General features: G+C 48.6%; 2 protein-coding genes across 3 annotated transcripts; one reads left to right on the top strand and one right to left on the bottom strand.

Annotated features, from left to right (window-relative positions):
• Window positions 1-644: 644 nt before the first annotated feature.
• Window positions 645-6,236, bottom strand: wbp11 (WW domain binding protein 11). Its single transcript, XM_084678513.1, has 12 exons — window positions 6,038-6,236; window positions 5,479-5,561; window positions 5,188-5,219; window positions 4,957-5,050; window positions 4,439-4,638; window positions 4,072-4,205; window positions 3,699-3,865; window positions 3,252-3,479; window positions 3,017-3,139; window positions 2,618-2,905; window positions 2,328-2,513; window positions 645-1,692 (listed from the first exon to the last, which is right to left on the bottom strand). The coding sequence occupies exons 2-12, from the start codon at window positions 5,540-5,542 to the stop codon at window positions 1,007-1,009; spliced, it is 2,202 nt and encodes a 733-aa protein (XP_084534639.1). The 5' UTR covers window positions 5,543-5,561; window positions 6,038-6,236; the 3' UTR covers window positions 645-1,006.
• A 3,162-nt stretch (window positions 6,237-9,398) lies between these two features.
• Window positions 9,399-13,900, top strand: LOC146253898 (uncharacterized). Of its 2 annotated transcripts, none has more exons than XM_084676569.1 (4): window positions 9,399-9,535; window positions 10,630-12,791; window positions 13,023-13,098; window positions 13,220-13,900. In XM_084676569.1, the coding sequence occupies exons 2-4, from the start codon at window positions 10,722-10,724 to the stop codon at window positions 13,366-13,368; spliced, it is 2,295 nt and encodes a 764-aa protein (XP_084532695.1). In that variant the 5' UTR covers window positions 9,399-9,535; window positions 10,630-10,721; the 3' UTR covers window positions 13,369-13,900. The 2 variants fall into 2 exon arrangements, with proteins under 2 accessions (XP_084532695.1, XP_084532694.1); XM_084676568.1 differs by lacking the exon at window positions 9,399-9,535 and adding an exon at window positions 9,671-9,812.
• Window positions 13,901-14,904: the final 1,004 nt, after the last annotated feature.

Genomic DNA, 14,904 nt, shown 5'->3' with positions numbered 1-14,904 from the left:
CCAGCATATTTGCTTAATATTAAATACACTGTTCAGTTTACCCCTCTTTAACCCGAGGGAAATAGTTTTGGTTTGTCAAATTTTAAAACCCTCTACATTCTGTTACTCAGCTGGTACGATGCAAAGACACACAAATTAATATATAATTAATACATAACTCAGAGACTGCAGGCATGTCTGTTCTGATATCTGCAATTGGTTCAGCAAGTTGTTGCTAAATTCAATTAATTTGAGAGGGCGGAGCTGTTCAGTGAGGGCGGAGCTCCTTCAGGAGACACGCCCCCCCCAGATAAGCAGAGAAGACTGATGATTTTCTCACGATTTCAAAGCCTAATTTAACATACTTGTTTTTTTTTTCCATTCAAATTTGGATGGGTAGTTAACATATTCTTCTGTGGTGTGAACTTAAAGTTCATTTTCAGTTCTGCATTACAGCATCTTTAAGGTAATAGAACGTGAACTATCCAACATGACTGTCTTTCATAACATTATTTTATTATTAAATAGTCTATATTGCAAATAGAAATGGCTAGTTTCAGCACAGGACTTGGGTCCTTGTTTATTCGATGCCTACTAAAGACAGATTCTTTTTTTTTGCTGACTGACCCATCCTCTATGATACTCATACCAAAACAAAGACAGGATGAGTTATCAAGTATTTATTTAGTTGTACTACAAACACCTGACCAAAGTTTCCACTCTTCAATTACCATGGTCCCTCAGGTCAAAATAAAATAAACCTATTGACAGTCATATAAAAAACATGCTTTTTCACAAAGATAGGGCCAAATCATGTACATTTGGTGGACAACTTCACATCTGCTGCAAATAATTAAACAAACGGTTCTGGACTCCTGCTTTTCTTTCAGCTTCCGAGTATCATTCAGTACCTGCCCGATTAAAATCACTTGCAATCAGATGTAATCACTGACGAGACACTGGAAGTTTCTTTTCTTGCCCTCCATCTCCCTCCTCTTCCTCTCACCCCCTCTTTTCCTCCTCAGTGTCAGAGCAGGCCCTCCATCTCCCTCATGAAGGCCTCGTACACCTGGTCCTTGGTCTTCATGTTGGACTGAACCACAGCCCCCATCTGGCCATGATGCACCAGGCCCAGAGGAGCAGCCATGGCCTGCTGTTTCTGGCCCTGCCCTCCTCCCCCAGCATGGCTATCCTCTCCCCTCCTCCCTCCCTTCTCCACCGGCCCCTGGGCCGCCCCGTGCCCCATGCCACCCTTATCCCTACGCACGCGCAGCGCCGTGGGCACGAAGCGGGTGACCTCCGTCTTGGGGTTGATGATCTGCGGCTTGGCGGAGATGGTGGCGCTGCCGGGCCCCGTACCCGGAGCCAGGCCCACACCTCCGGCCGAGACCGAGGTGATGTTGGCCCGCTTCTCGATGGTGGGCTGGTGGTGGTGCCCCGGTGGATTTGGCCCGCCAGGGTTGCCCCCCCCAGGAGGCCCTGTGGTTCCTGGGGGAGGGGGCATCTGCATGACCCCCCCGGGGCGCATGGACATGGGCGGCGGGGGCAGCATGGAAGTCTGGGAGCCCTCTGGGTTGGAGGCAGAGCCTTTCTGTCGCTGGACGATGCTGGGAGGGGCGCTGAGGACGTTAGCGTTAAGCGGCGGGGGGAACAGGGAGAGCGGCGGGGCCATGGGCCGGAGGGGGCCGGACCGTGGAGGAGGAGGGGGCATACCTACAGCAAGGAGAGGAAATCAGAGTTAGAAAAACTATGAGCCACAAGAAAAGAGTGAGAGAGCAAACAAAGAGAGAGACAGTAGGTCATGTCTAACTCAAATATCAAAACGTCTTGGGTGGGTGCATTGAAACGTTTAAAAAAACCTGGAATGGAAAATCACACATCTTGCTTTGCTTTGTCTGTATTTTGATGCCAAGAAGACCCATGTTTATCGCCAGCAGGGGTTTCAAATAAGCTGCATGTCATGATGTGTGATGCGTGGATGTCTGAAACTATTTTAATACTTTTTGCTCAGGTGGGGTGTCCGGCTGCTGCTAGGTCTGTGTTAGCATAGCATACACATCTGCAAGGCTGCTACTAGGTCTGTGTTAGCATAGCATACACATCGGCAAGGCTGCTTCTAGGTCTGTGTTAGCATAGCATAGACATCGGCAAGGCTGCTGCTAGGTCTGTGTTAGCATAGCATACACATCGGCAAGGCTGCTTCTAGGTCTGTGTTAGCATAGCATACACATCTGCAAGGCTGCTGCTTGGTCTGTGTTAGCATAGCATACACATCTGCAAGGCTTCCCCGCATAGGATGTCCAAGGATGAAAATACCAACAGTAAAACGTGTGTCCACACACACAAACCTGGAGGTGCTGGAGGTGGTAGTCTGGGTGGGGGGCCCCTGGGTGGGGGGCCCGGAGGGAGACCAGGAGGGGGGCCTGGTGGAGGGCCGGGGGGCCGGCCTGGTGGGGGTCCGGGAGGCAGAAGGCGTGGCATAGGCCCTCTCAGACCTCCAGGCATACCGGGGGGCCTCAGGAAAGGGGGGGCACCTGACGATAAGGGAGGAACTACATTTAGATTTGAACTACACAATCTACTAAATCCAGTCCAGTTCTGCCGAGCATGACAGAAAAATGGAAGCGAGTTGAATCACCTGGGGGAGGGCCTGGAGGGGGCCCAGAGGGTGGGCCCGGGGGCCTCATTGGAGGAGCCGGTGGAGGCCCCAGGGGCGGAGGGCCTGTGAGTGGAGGACCCTGCATGTGTGGGGGCCCTTGCTGCGCCCCCATTGGTCCAGAGGGTGGTGGCATGCGCTGATTGGGCATAAGATGAGATTGGTTGTCTCCCGGCGGCCCCCGGTCCTCGATGTCGGAGTTGTCCGATTCGTCGGTGTACTCTTCCTCCACCTCCTCTTCCTCGCCCTCTTCTTCAGGGATGGACTGCCCTGAAGACCCGCAAGGAAGGGGTGAGTGAGAAAATGGAAGACAAAGAAGTTAAACATAATCTGGTGCATGCAAAACACTCATGTAAAACCATAGAAGAAGAGCTCCAGTACCTGCCATCCGTAGCATCATGGCCTGCAGTGGGGTGATGGCCTTGGTCTTCTTCACCACCCTCTTCTTCTTCCTGTCTCTGCTGGGCGCCGCTGGCGGCATGTCCGCGAACCGCACGCTGCGACCTGTCAAAGACCAGGAGCTCTGGTGAACAACGCACAAACCACCTCGCCCATCTCCGGCAGTGTCTAGTCGACGTCGTACGACGCCACCTCCCAGAGCCCCCTGAGCTCTCACCTGCGTGCCGATCTCCCCTGTCGTCCTCTCTCCCCCTGTCCTCGTCCTTCCGGTCCACCATCATCCTCCTGTCGCCGTCGGTCCCCTCGTCCCGCTCGCCGTCGCTGTCGTCGTCCGACTCGCTGTCGTCGTCCTCCCCGTCGTCTCCGTCGCTCTCGCTCCCGCTGTCCCTCTCCCCGCCGCCCATCAGGGAGTCCATGGCCGTACCGCCGTCCGGGCCGGGCATGTCTGTTGAAAGAGAGCGGGAGACAAAGATGGGGGATTGGAGAGAGAGAGAGAGAGAGACAGAGACAGAGAGAGAGAGAGAGAGAGAACTGTCAGCAGGCTGGTATGGCACTAGTACAATCTACTGTGTGTCTGTATGTGTGCAAGTACTGTTTGTGTGTGTGCGTGTGTGTATGTGCATGTACTGTATGCACGTGGGCTTCATGTGGGTGTTCATGTTACCCGTGTCCGTGGCGTAGTGCTGGGGCCTGCGGGAGCCGTACAGGGCCAGGACCTGCGGGGGTGGGGGGCCGGGAGGAGGGCCCGGGGGCTTCCTCCCAGGAGGCAGACGGGGCACCCCAGCCACTGCCGCGGACATGGGAGCCGAGGACGACGAGAAGGGGCCCTTACTGACGGACAGAGAGAGAGAGATAGAGCGCGAAGTGGGGGTTGTCCAAAAGGAGAGGCCATTGAGAAAGGAAAGACCGGGAGAAGAAGGACAAGGAAAAGTAAGTATTAGCAGGGTGCAACAAAAAAATAATCTGTGTTGTCCCCTATTTACAACAGTCCTGCCTCTAAGGGGCAGGGGGGGGGGGCAGCGCTGGTTGGTGCCCACCTGAAAGGGGTACCCTTCTTCAGGATGGAGGGCGGCTGAGCGCCAGGCAGGGGGATGTCCTGGATCAGGATGCTGGAGGGAGCGTGGGGCATCTCCGGCAGCGGGATACTGTCTACCTCCACCAGCTCTGCATTCTGCCACGCACACGGTGGAAAGGAAGCAATGAAACGTCAAGGGAGGAGAGGGACGGAGAGAGGGGTGACCGAGCGGTCGAGGGGAACACCGCTCACAGTACACCCTCTACCTCTCAGGCCAATAGACCGACGGGAGAAAAAAACAGGACGTAAAACCGAGAATGAAAGGACATAGGAGGGAGAACGTCTCTGGAAAAGGTGTGCTCGCAGCACTGCGACACACACACACACACCTTGACGGAGTCGAAGTAGAGCGACAGCTGGCCGCGCTTGGTCTCATAGTCCAGCTCCAGCTTGCGGAGCTCCTTGTAGGTCTCGGGGTTCTCCCTTTCGTACAGGCGGACGATGCGCTCGAAGGTCTCCCGCAGCTTCTTTCTCTTGTCCCTCAGGACCTTCTCGTTCAGCAGGGGCTGCTGCTGCACTGGGTTGAACTCTGGGAGGATAAGCATGGGGTGGGGGGGAGAGAGAGTGAGTAAGAGTGTGTGTGAGAGAGAGAAATAAGGAGGGGGTAGATAGAGAGAGGGGGGAGAGAGAGAGGGGAAGAGAGAGAAATAAGGAGGGGAGAGAGAGGGGGAGGGAGAGAAAGCAGGAGGGGGAGAGAGGGAGGAAAGAGAGAGGGAGGGGGGAGAGAGAGAGAAATAAGGAGGGGGAGAAAGAGGGGGAGGGAGAGAAAGCGGGAGGGGGAGAGAGGGAGGAAAAGAGAGAGGGAGGGGGAGAGAGAGAGGGGGAGAGAGACATGCTCACTCCTCACCCATTTCATCCAGCTTCTCCATGTCCTTGATTATCTGTCTGGGGTCCTTCATCTTCAGAACGGCAGCCCTTACCATCATCCTCTGCTTCTTGTTCTAGGAACCAGACAGGAGCCACAGTTACAATGGAGTAGTGACATCTCTACTGTGGGGCTTCAAGACCATCATGCACGTTCAAAGTGGGTCAAACTGTTTTGAGTACTGGCACAGACATGAGTCAGTCGGCACCATACCTTTTTCAGCTCCCTCTTCCTGGCCTCCTTCCCTAGAGGGGAGTGAGGACAGACACCGTGATCAGAGTAGCACGACAATATATGAACTCAAAAAGAATCAGTCAAGTCAAAGCAAATCCCTAATAGCATGATGTCGCTTTAATCACAGGGACTTTGATTGCATCTTGCTGATGACATAACATGGAATGAATGAATTGGGATGAATTGGGATGGCCCCCAAGCCGTTTTAATATAGGGTCGATGGTGTGGTGTACATTTTTTAGCGTGTTATGGTGTGCATGAGTTACTTACTGGCTTGGTCCGTGGGGTTCATGAACTTTCCACTCTTGGTGGAGGAGGTCGAACGTCGCCCCATGGTGACGACACTTCTTCACCTGGCACAAAAGACACAATACACTGTACTCATCGAACTTATCACTACAAATGACTAAGACACATGCGAGCAGTCAATTGACTCAATCATTATCAAGATCTCAATCCCGGTGAATATTGTACTATACTTTAATTCAAGTGATTGGTATCAAAGTTCAGTCTACACTACACAGTTGAGCTAACTAGCTAGTGGTGCTAGCTAGTGCACTGTTACGGTAGCTATCCACCGGTGACTGTAGGCTACTTGCACTTGTTTTTCAGTGAGTCTGTCAATAAGACAGGTGGTAGCAAGCAACTGTCTACTGTACTGTAAAGTACTGTCTAATTGTGGAGTTCAGATCAATATCGCTAATACAACAGTAGACGTAGCAGCAGGTTAAGCTAGCTAACGACGACGTTAACGGCGTTAGCTGGATAGAGTTTAAACTAGCTAGTGCTAGCTATCTTATTGAACGCTTGGAAAATAAACATAACTGACCTTCAGCCCACGAGAAAACGGTGTAGTTCTACCTCTTCCTAAGAGGTGATATTTTAACTTGAATTCAAATCACAAATGTGACAAAAAGTGTGCATCGATGAGTGAAAACGAGCACAACACATTACAATACTAGTTGATGCAGCAGTCGGCCATGTTTACAGTCCCGCGGGCCAGGGCGGAAATGGTGGTGAACCAAGCGGAAATACGAAGAAAAAAACGCCAAGTCAAGCAGACTCGCACAGCCATGTGGCTGACTGAGGGCGCAACAAGCACTAGCTCCACCAGGCACCACCCAGGTGTTGTACCGAAATTGGTGACCTCTTGAAAACTGTGACTGGCGACCATTGGTCTATTCTATTCCGATGAACGTCTATGTAGCCCTTAGTGCCACAACAGTGACAGTGACAGATCGAAAGCTAGCTAGTAGAGACAATTTAAAGATGGAAAACCAGGCTAAGAAACGTAAAAGTAATTTTCTTCACTAGACAAAGATGTATCCATTGAAAAAACGGCTGTTTGTTTTACATAAAGCTCCAAAAACTAGGCTATTTTTGTGGGGGAGAGGGGGAGACACACAACCCCCACATCCTGGGACAACTATGATTTGTCCCCCCAAATAAATCACTGTAAACGTAAAAATGTAATTTCAATAATAATAATAAAACGCAATGAAAGTGCTTTGCTGATTATGCACAGTATGGCGCTTTTTAAATGTGCTATGTGTTACAGCAGTCATTTTGGTGTCCCCCTCAGGACAAATGTCATATAATTGTCCCCCCCAATGTTGAAAGCATATTTTCGCCACTGATTAAGGCATATTAGGGTTGCCACCAGGGGCGTGGCCACGTGGGGGCCGTGGCCCCCCCTGGCCAGAGAATGGCCACTCTGCCGCCCCCCCCCCCCCCCCCCCCAACCTCAAGGCAAAATACAAAAAATAACCCTCCTGAACAGAAACGGCATAAAACTTAAATAAATGCATTAGTATTTTTTTTATCAAGTCATCTTATATTGTCATTTGTCACTTTTGTCATGCTACAACATAGACTTATAAATTAGTAGACACAGCTACTTTTGTCTCCCAAGATGGCGTCCCCATTCATTTCTATGAAAAGTGCTCAGTGGCAGCGGAGTAAGCAAGCGAAAGTTGTAACAATATAACGACCATAACAATATTGTGATCAGACAGACATGATAACCACATCTTCCTCATCTACCTCATCTTCGTCTTTTTAATTTCGCCAGATGTAATAACAAATTATATTAGGCAATAATTACGTTTGTCATAATAACGATCATACAAAATGGTAAAATCTGCTTTAAAATAACGGAAATAAACGCTACAAACAACCATCGTGTGTGTGCAACCATTTGTAAAACTTACTACAATAAAGCAGGCAACTGTATATTATCAAGCACTTTCTCCTTGTTCTCATTATGTTCCCTTTTGTGCTCGTCCCCTGTTTGTATTGGCGAGGACGTTTCCAGGCAACTTTGCTTGACTAAGCACATAATTGGGATGCTAGTTTACCCATTTGGGATTGGTTTCAAATTTAGGAAAAATCGTTTTAGAAAAAGTATTCAATAAAAAAGCTAGTAGTATGAGCCAGATTTGAGAATGCAATACCACCTACATCCACCGGGGCCGTTGCCTCGCGACAGCCCCCATCAACAGCGCAAGACACAAACGTACCTGCATTCTTAGGGTTAGGGTTAGCAGGTCTTACCTAGATTAACTCTCTATCTCTGATACTGTCATCAATCTGAATTGGAAAAAGGAAGTAAAGATAATGTAATAATATAACAATAATAAAGATGTAAAGTAACACCGGATCCTGATCCAGCAAGCTGGGGCTACAGTAGCGGACTACGATGTTCTCTCTTACTTGTCACAGAGATGCTTGGTGCTGCATATGTATGAATCGAGCTGGATTGCCAACGCCTCTATGTTGAAGAGGCAGGGCAGAAAGAAGTCCTGTGCGTTCGTCTTGAATTGGACCAGCAGAGGACAGGTTTCCTGTGAGGCACTGATGACATCACGGACACCGTCAGGGCTCACTTCCTGGTCACCAAACGGACACTCCTCATTGGACACAGACACAGAAGTGACCGCCAGCCTCTCCACAGCATCCAGGAAGTGGTCCAGTTCCTCCAGCCCGGCCAGGGTGTCCTTCAACACCTCCCCCAGCTCCTTCTCCAGCTCCTCCCTTCGCTTGTCTGCTGTCACCTGCGTCAGGCCACTCTTCATGTACTCTCCCAGCGCATTCCACCTGTTCGGAGACTCTCTGACGTGCTTGAAAGTCAGGTTGATTCTGTCAGCCCTTTCCTTGATGTCTGTCAATCATCTCCAGCTCTGTTTAACTATGAAGGCTCCATTTTGAGTGCCTGTCGCAGAAATCCCTCAGAGTGGCTATGTGCCTCAAGGTGTCTGACCAGTACTAGTCCAGGACCTCAGAAAGCTCCTCTCAGAAATACAAGACTTTTGTTAGAATAGCTACAGTAAATATGAAATCTTGTTTATATTGGTGTTTGTTTTATGATAGATGAGAGTTAGATTTCCTGATATGTGATGAAAATGCTTTGGCAATATTGTTTAAGTCAAAAGATCCAGTTGAATAAACAAGCCAGGGTTTATTCATAGAACAGTCAGCAAACATCCTTCTCCTGGTTACAGACAAGGCTATTGTCAAACAAATAATGAACGTAATGAACATTGAGTATTCACCATTACGGTGGTTTCACCCAGTACGGGTCCTAGCACATCTGGCGCAGTGGCGCTCTATTGGCCAAATGTATCAACAGCACCCCCAGCGCAAATCGTGACGTTAAACAATGTTAGAAACAATGTTCCGGTGGTTCTTATGTTTGTATGAATATCATAATCACACCAATGAAAAAGTTATAGCCTCATGTTTGCATCAGTGGTCCTGTGCAGAGGATGCAAGACAAGCAGCGTTCAAGAAAACTAGTAGCCTCCTAAAGTGTAAAGGTGAAGCGAAGCGTCTGTGCACAAGGATGATATCCAGTCGAAATAAACTTGATTCGTCTAAATGGGCAAATCATAATTAAATAAGTCATTATGGAACATCAGCATCATCGGTTTATTTTCCAATGTGGGTGGGACAGATTTTTGAAATCTGTATAATAGTGGATACCACTGTTAAATATATTTTTCTTGATACAAAATGTGTGGTGGGGGGTACACATTTTCACTTTTCAAAACGTGATTAAAACAGACAGTTCATGTACAATTAAATGTACGATCCAGTTTAACACTGATATGAGACCACGGCCTGGACTCGAAACAGACTGGGTGTAAAGAGCGCCGTCTGCTGTTTGATGACGTTTGCTGTATTATGACGTAATTCATCAAATAAACTATAAAAGGCCGTTCTGATCACTGCTCTCATTTCTTATTGAACATTTTCTTGGACAAGTATTTGGATCTCTACGACGCTTTCACCTTGACGACTTCGTATTGGAACACAGAAATATTATAAAGTAAGTAAATATTCAGATAGTTTTGTGTGACAGATGGAATAATGTGCGTTGTTGATATCACAGTTTATGGTTCGGGTGTTGTTGTCGGTTGTTGTTTTTTATATGAAAAGTGTTTTGTTAAATATGGGATCATTGTAGTTACCATAGGGCTCCAGCAGGGGGAATGTAACGATTGAGCTAGGTTTCGGTGCACGTCGCTCCCTCCCTTCAGTTGTAAAATACATTATTTGAGGGAGTTTTGTCCGTGCATCGTTTATTCAATTACTCCCCTTTTCAGGTATAAGTCCTATAAAATGCTGTGTTTGTGTTATGTGAATGTCTATATGTTGTTATCACAGTGTTGTTACCACAGTACGTTTTCACATGTTATGTTTGTGAAATAAGTTAGTTAGCTACACGACGAAGAGCGAGCTAGGTACATTAGCCGTTAGCAATGATAACCGCAACGTCGTGGATGAAAGATCGGTACTTATCATGCTTGCCGTATTTTCTATAGCGTTAGATATTTCTGTAATGTACTGTTGTAATTGTGTGTGGTATGTGTTAGCAGCATGACTGCATTGGCCTGTGATTTGACATGGAGATACGGAGACTTTCAAGTTGTAAGGAAGTTACGGAGACTTTGAAGTTGTAAGGCAGTTACGGAGACTTTTTCCAAGTTGTAAGGGTTACATTTTCAAGACTATGTTCTCGGCTAGATGTGAAGGTCGATAATACATTGATCTGAAAAAGTTATTGTAGCCTTAATCTGTGTTCTTTGGAAAAGTCAATAGATCCATCTTAAAATTTCGACGTCTGCTGTTTGATGACGTTTGCTGTATTATGACGCAATTCATCAAATAAAGGCCGTTCTGATCACTGTGCTCAGTTTTGCGTAAACATTTGTTTGGACAAGGATTTAGATCACTGCAAAGCCTTAACCTTGACAAATTCGTATTGGAACAGAGAAATATTATAATGTAATATGGTCCCTTTGTTTTGCAGCTTAACTTTCAAGTTTTACATTTCCAAGACAAATTATTTCATGTAGATATGTAAGTAGATATTAGATTATTCTGAAAAAGTAATTATATTCTCTGTGTTCTTTGGAAAAGTCTGTCTTTTCAGGTGTCATTTGTGAAAGCCTCTCTCTCAAATCAGACTGTCACAGCAAGTGTGGACCTGAGGCAGTCTTTGAGGAAGAGACATGGAGAAAGACAATACAGACTCATCTCAGCCCGAGGTGAACGAGGGAAGAGAGGGAAGTCTGTCTGGAAACAAGGGCACCTTCATCAGGGGGTTGACCGTCAGGCCTCTAAGTTTGGAGGACATGGACCTGGTCGAGGCCTCAGATCTGCACCCTCTTTCAGTACCCGCCACTGGGTCAAAAGACCAGCTGGAAGCCCTGGAGGTTGCGTCCACTTCCCAGGGCGTCAGTGGAGTGGAGAGAATGCTCCCCAGCACAGCCAGCAGACCCAGTGGAACCCCCTCTCCGGATCTGCAGGTGGAGGCCAAGGCCAGTCTGGGCTCTGTGGCAGCTGAGTTGATCGAGGCGGTCATCGGCAACGTCCTGGCAGCCAGGGCCGCCCTCCAAGAAGAAGCTCAAGGGCCTGTTTTTTCCTCTGTGAGCTACTTCCTCTCTGCTGTCTGTGCCGACGTGCAGACTCTACCGCTGCTGAGGAGGTCAGGGAGCAGCAGTCGGTCTTCCGGAAGGTCCCTAGGAGAGCTCCTGACCACCATGTCGAGGACCAACGTCATCCAGGCTGTGGAGCTGAAGCTGGAGGAGCATTTTGGGCAGTGCATTAAGGAGGGCTCATCCACATTTCCATCCAGCCAAGGACAAACTGAGGATTTGGTCATGATCCCTTATCTGGGGAGCGGACGCTCTGGACATTCCCTGGCCATTGACCTGGTCGATGGGATAATTGAGTCTGTGAAAAGTGCTGTTGAGTTGCTGGAAAGCCAGTCTTCAACATCCAGAGCAGGGAACAGCTCCTCCCTCACAGGATGGGACACATTGGATGTTTCCTCTGCAGCCAAGAAGATGGTCTGCAAGGCAGCGGCCAAACTGACCCCCCTGGTGAGCTCTTCCAGGATGGGAGATGTGACGGCGGACGAGAGCGTCTCTTTGATGAGCGAGACGTCCCTGGAAAGTTTGCCCTCGTCTCTCATCAGGCTTCTGTTGATCCGGTCTGTCGACACGGTGACAGCAGCCTGCAGAGCCATAAGCAGTGAGTTCTGCTATCGGGAGAGCGTGAAGAACGAAGGCTTGACCAAACTCCAGGAGCTGGCCAACGAACAGATGTTGGCCTGTCTGAACAAGGGCGTAGAGGAAGTGGAGATCGAGGAGCTGATCGAAGGCATCTCAGCTATCTTGGATCATTCGCTGATCCTAAGGCGCCCGGAGTTGTCTTTTTCCCACATCTACCGCTCCTTGTTTGTCGACACCCTTCTGCCAGGGAGTGGACACAGAACCACAGAGGTCCAGGAGACCTTGATCTTTTTATGTCCTCAGGGCCCACCCGCAGCTGGGCAGAGCCAGGTTCAAAATGACAAGCGAGTGGGAGCGATGATAAAAGAGTATGCGACCAAAGGGAAAGATCTGTTCCAGCAGGCCATGAGGAGAGCAACTCAGAAGCTCTCTCGCCAGCCGGCGACCCCTCGTGGCTCATCTCATGCGGCCAATCCAGAGAGCTCAGAGCATCCATCTCTGCTTGTCTCCTCTGAGAACTGTGATAACCTGCTCAGTGTGATCCTGGATGATCTCCATGAGGTGGTTGAGCAGCACAAGGCCTCAGCTAAGACGAGATCTGGTGGCATGAAGTTCTGGGAGCAGGTCCACTCCTCCAGCCAGCTGCTTTATGACAGCACGCTGAGGACCCTGCAGAAAGCTGCAGACAAGCTGTCGGCGCTCGAAGATCGTACAGTCGAGATCATCCCCCCGATACCCTCCAGACAGGAGCTCATCCACAGCTTTGCTGAGAGCTCGGTTAAGGGTCAGCTGCAGGAGAGCCTGGAACTGGACCTTCCCTCGACCTCCAGCCTGGCCTGCCAGGAGACCCTGGACCGCACGGTCAGGATCCCGACGGAGAGAGTGATGGACACTCTGTGTGAGTCTGCTGCTGCAGCTCCGTGTCCTGGGAAAGATCTCGGTGAGCTCAGCCCTGCACCGGTCATCATCGATGCTGGGACAGCGTCGACCTCTGCGGGAAAGACCAGAAAGCCAAAGAAGGGATTGAAGTGGTGGAGCAAGAAAGCCAAGCTCTTCAAGAACAAGGTGGGTTATTGATGTAATATAGCTTATAGAGCAGAGCTAATAGTATATCGTATGAGTACAGAATGAATGACCATGGGTTGGTTATTCATGTAATGGAGCAAGTTTAGAATGAAGAGGCACTGTTGGGACTGAGTGGCTGTTGTTGTTCTAAATCTTGATGCTTTGGTGGACTGAGAGGTGTTGTCATATAGTTTCCATAGATTCCAGCATGTTCTGTGTTTTCCCCTGCAGTTTCTGAAGAGAAAGACGGAGCCCAAGAAGCCCTCAGCCCAGGAGGAGCTTCCCCCCAGCTCTCACGTCACACCTGGTGAGCGACTACCACTGCTTGTCATCCTTAATGAATCACAAAGTGATCCTCTAGATTGGGCTAATTCCTCTGACAAAGCCTAACTTTGAATTCACCAATTTAAAATGTTATCTTCTCACAGGGGCTAAGTGTGGTTTGCCTGCCAATCTGGAGCAGTCGAAGGACCACGAGAACAACCAGGAGCCCCCTAGACGTCCTGTACACGTACGAATGTTCCGTGCACTTCGAAAGTGTATCGTCAAGACGTGCAAGATGTCTTGGAGCCAGTAGGATGGCCTACTGATACGTTTAAGTATCCAGCAACGTAAAGGGCTGGCTGGCTCTGTCCCTCTCTCACATACACACACCTTCCTCTCTCTCTCTCTCGTTCTCTCTCTCTCTCATCCCGGCACCCACAACACTTCACATTATGCCTCTCATTCACCCATTCATACACACCCACAGCGAGGGAGCTGCCATGCAAGGTTAGCCTGTTCATGGGGAGCAGCTTGGGGTCCAGTGTCTTGCTCCAGGACACAGGGCCTGGATGATCTCCAGGAGGCTGATGTGGGATGTTTTTTCTGGTTTCCTGCCTCTCGGTTCTTCTACCCTGCAGGTGTCCTGGTTCACTTTCTCCCGGACAACAGAAGGACCGTTGCCAAGGAGCCAGAAATGTCCTTTCAGCAGTACGGACGAGGACTAGGTCTTCCTCACCTGGCTGGAACTCACTGGGCTGAGTGGATATCAGGAGAAGACCATCACAGAGACTCACTACCATCTGGAACACTCTACTGTAACTGATCATTGTCAATAAACTAGTCATATTACAGTTGGAGTGTAACAGTCCTGTTTGTTTTCCTAACAAAGCTATAGCACAGGGCGTTGTGCGTTGACTTAGAAAAGGAAAGGTTTTAAGATTCTGATGTGTGTCTGATGTGTTGTGGTTGGACACAATGCTATAGCCAACAGGTAAATCAAGACAGATATGCACATTCACGATAATGCAGACAGAGTAAGGGACAATGCAGACAGAGTAAGGGACTATGTAGACAGAGTAATGGACAACGCAGATTAAAACTTCAGTAACGAGCCTGGCTTTAAAATGTGAGAAGTAGAAAGTACAGATATGTGTAAAGAATTTAAGGAGTGAAAATCTGAGTGAGCATTTGATATGTGTATGCGAGTTCAGTAGTCTGAATGCCTGTGAGTGTTTCATGTGTTTGTTTAAAGACAGTCAATTATTTATTTAACTCCTCATGTCCTGTAGTGCCATAAATATGTTGATACTAGTTGCAAAAACGTAAACGTTAGAAGGGGAGTGGGATTTTGGCAACACTTCATACCTGACAATCTTTCCCCCTCATATCTTGGGGCTACACGATCTGACACACCCCAAAATATTTGTGGCTCCTCATGCCCTGTACAGTGTGCCAAAAAGATGTTGATACTCTCACGAAACCGTGAGAGTTTGCAGCTCTGAATGATTAATTATCTTAATCTCTGATCTGCCATAACCAATAGCTAGCGTTCGCCTTATCCAATAAAAAAAATCAAACTTTTCCTGAACCCCAGTGCCGGTCCCATCTGGTGCCCTAGGCAAAATGTAACAGCATGCGAAATGACGTGTCCTTAGCCAAGGCACTTCCCTACTTGCCTCGAGTGGCAAAAAGTTGTCAGGGTTTCACCCATCGAGTCCCTCTACAATTCCTTTCTAAAGTTAGAGTTCTTTGAATTATGCTACCACCCCCAGCAGCATCAAACTAAAGCAAAAAAGATTTTAGATCCGAATGATTTCAATTATATTTAAACAAGTTTCCAAACAATCAA

This window comes from Hypomesus nipponensis, chromosome 17, assembly GCF_054491055.1.
Source record: "Hypomesus nipponensis isolate SF chromosome 17, ASM5449105v1, whole genome shotgun sequence".
NCBI lineage: Eukaryota > Metazoa > Chordata > Actinopteri > Osmeriformes > Osmeridae > Hypomesus > Hypomesus nipponensis.
Note: the sequence above shows the minus strand (reverse complement) of the source record. Positions and strands in the feature narration are given on the sequence as shown.

What these genes read in the sequence shown, in the direction of transcription:
- wbp11 (XM_084678513.1), bottom strand. Translation starts at nt 5,542, where the DNA reads ATGGGGCGACGTTCGACCTCCTCCACCAAGAGTGGAAAGTTCATGAAC. An exon ending in GGAGAAGCTGGATGAAATGG is followed by an intron (nt 4,639 to 4,956) that starts GTGAGGAGTGAG and finishes TTATCCTCCCAG; the next exon opens with AGTTCAACCCAGTGCAGCAG. An exon ending in CAGGGGAGATCGGCACGCAG is followed by an intron (nt 3,140 to 3,251) that starts GTGAGAGCTCAG and finishes GGTCTTTGACAG; the next exon opens with GTCGCAGCGTGCGGTTCGCG.
- LOC146253898 (XM_084676569.1), top strand. Translation starts at nt 10,722, where the DNA reads ATGGAGAAAGACAATACAGACTCATCTCAGCCCGAGGTGAACGAGGGA. An exon ending in CCAAGCTCTTCAAGAACAAG is followed by an intron (nt 12,792 to 13,022) that starts GTGGGTTATTGA and finishes TTTCCCCTGCAG; the next exon opens with TTTCTGAAGAGAAAGACGGA. An exon ending in CAGCTCTCACGTCACACCTG is followed by an intron (nt 13,099 to 13,219) that starts GTGAGCGACTAC and finishes ATCTTCTCACAG; the next exon opens with GGGCTAAGTGTGGTTTGCCT.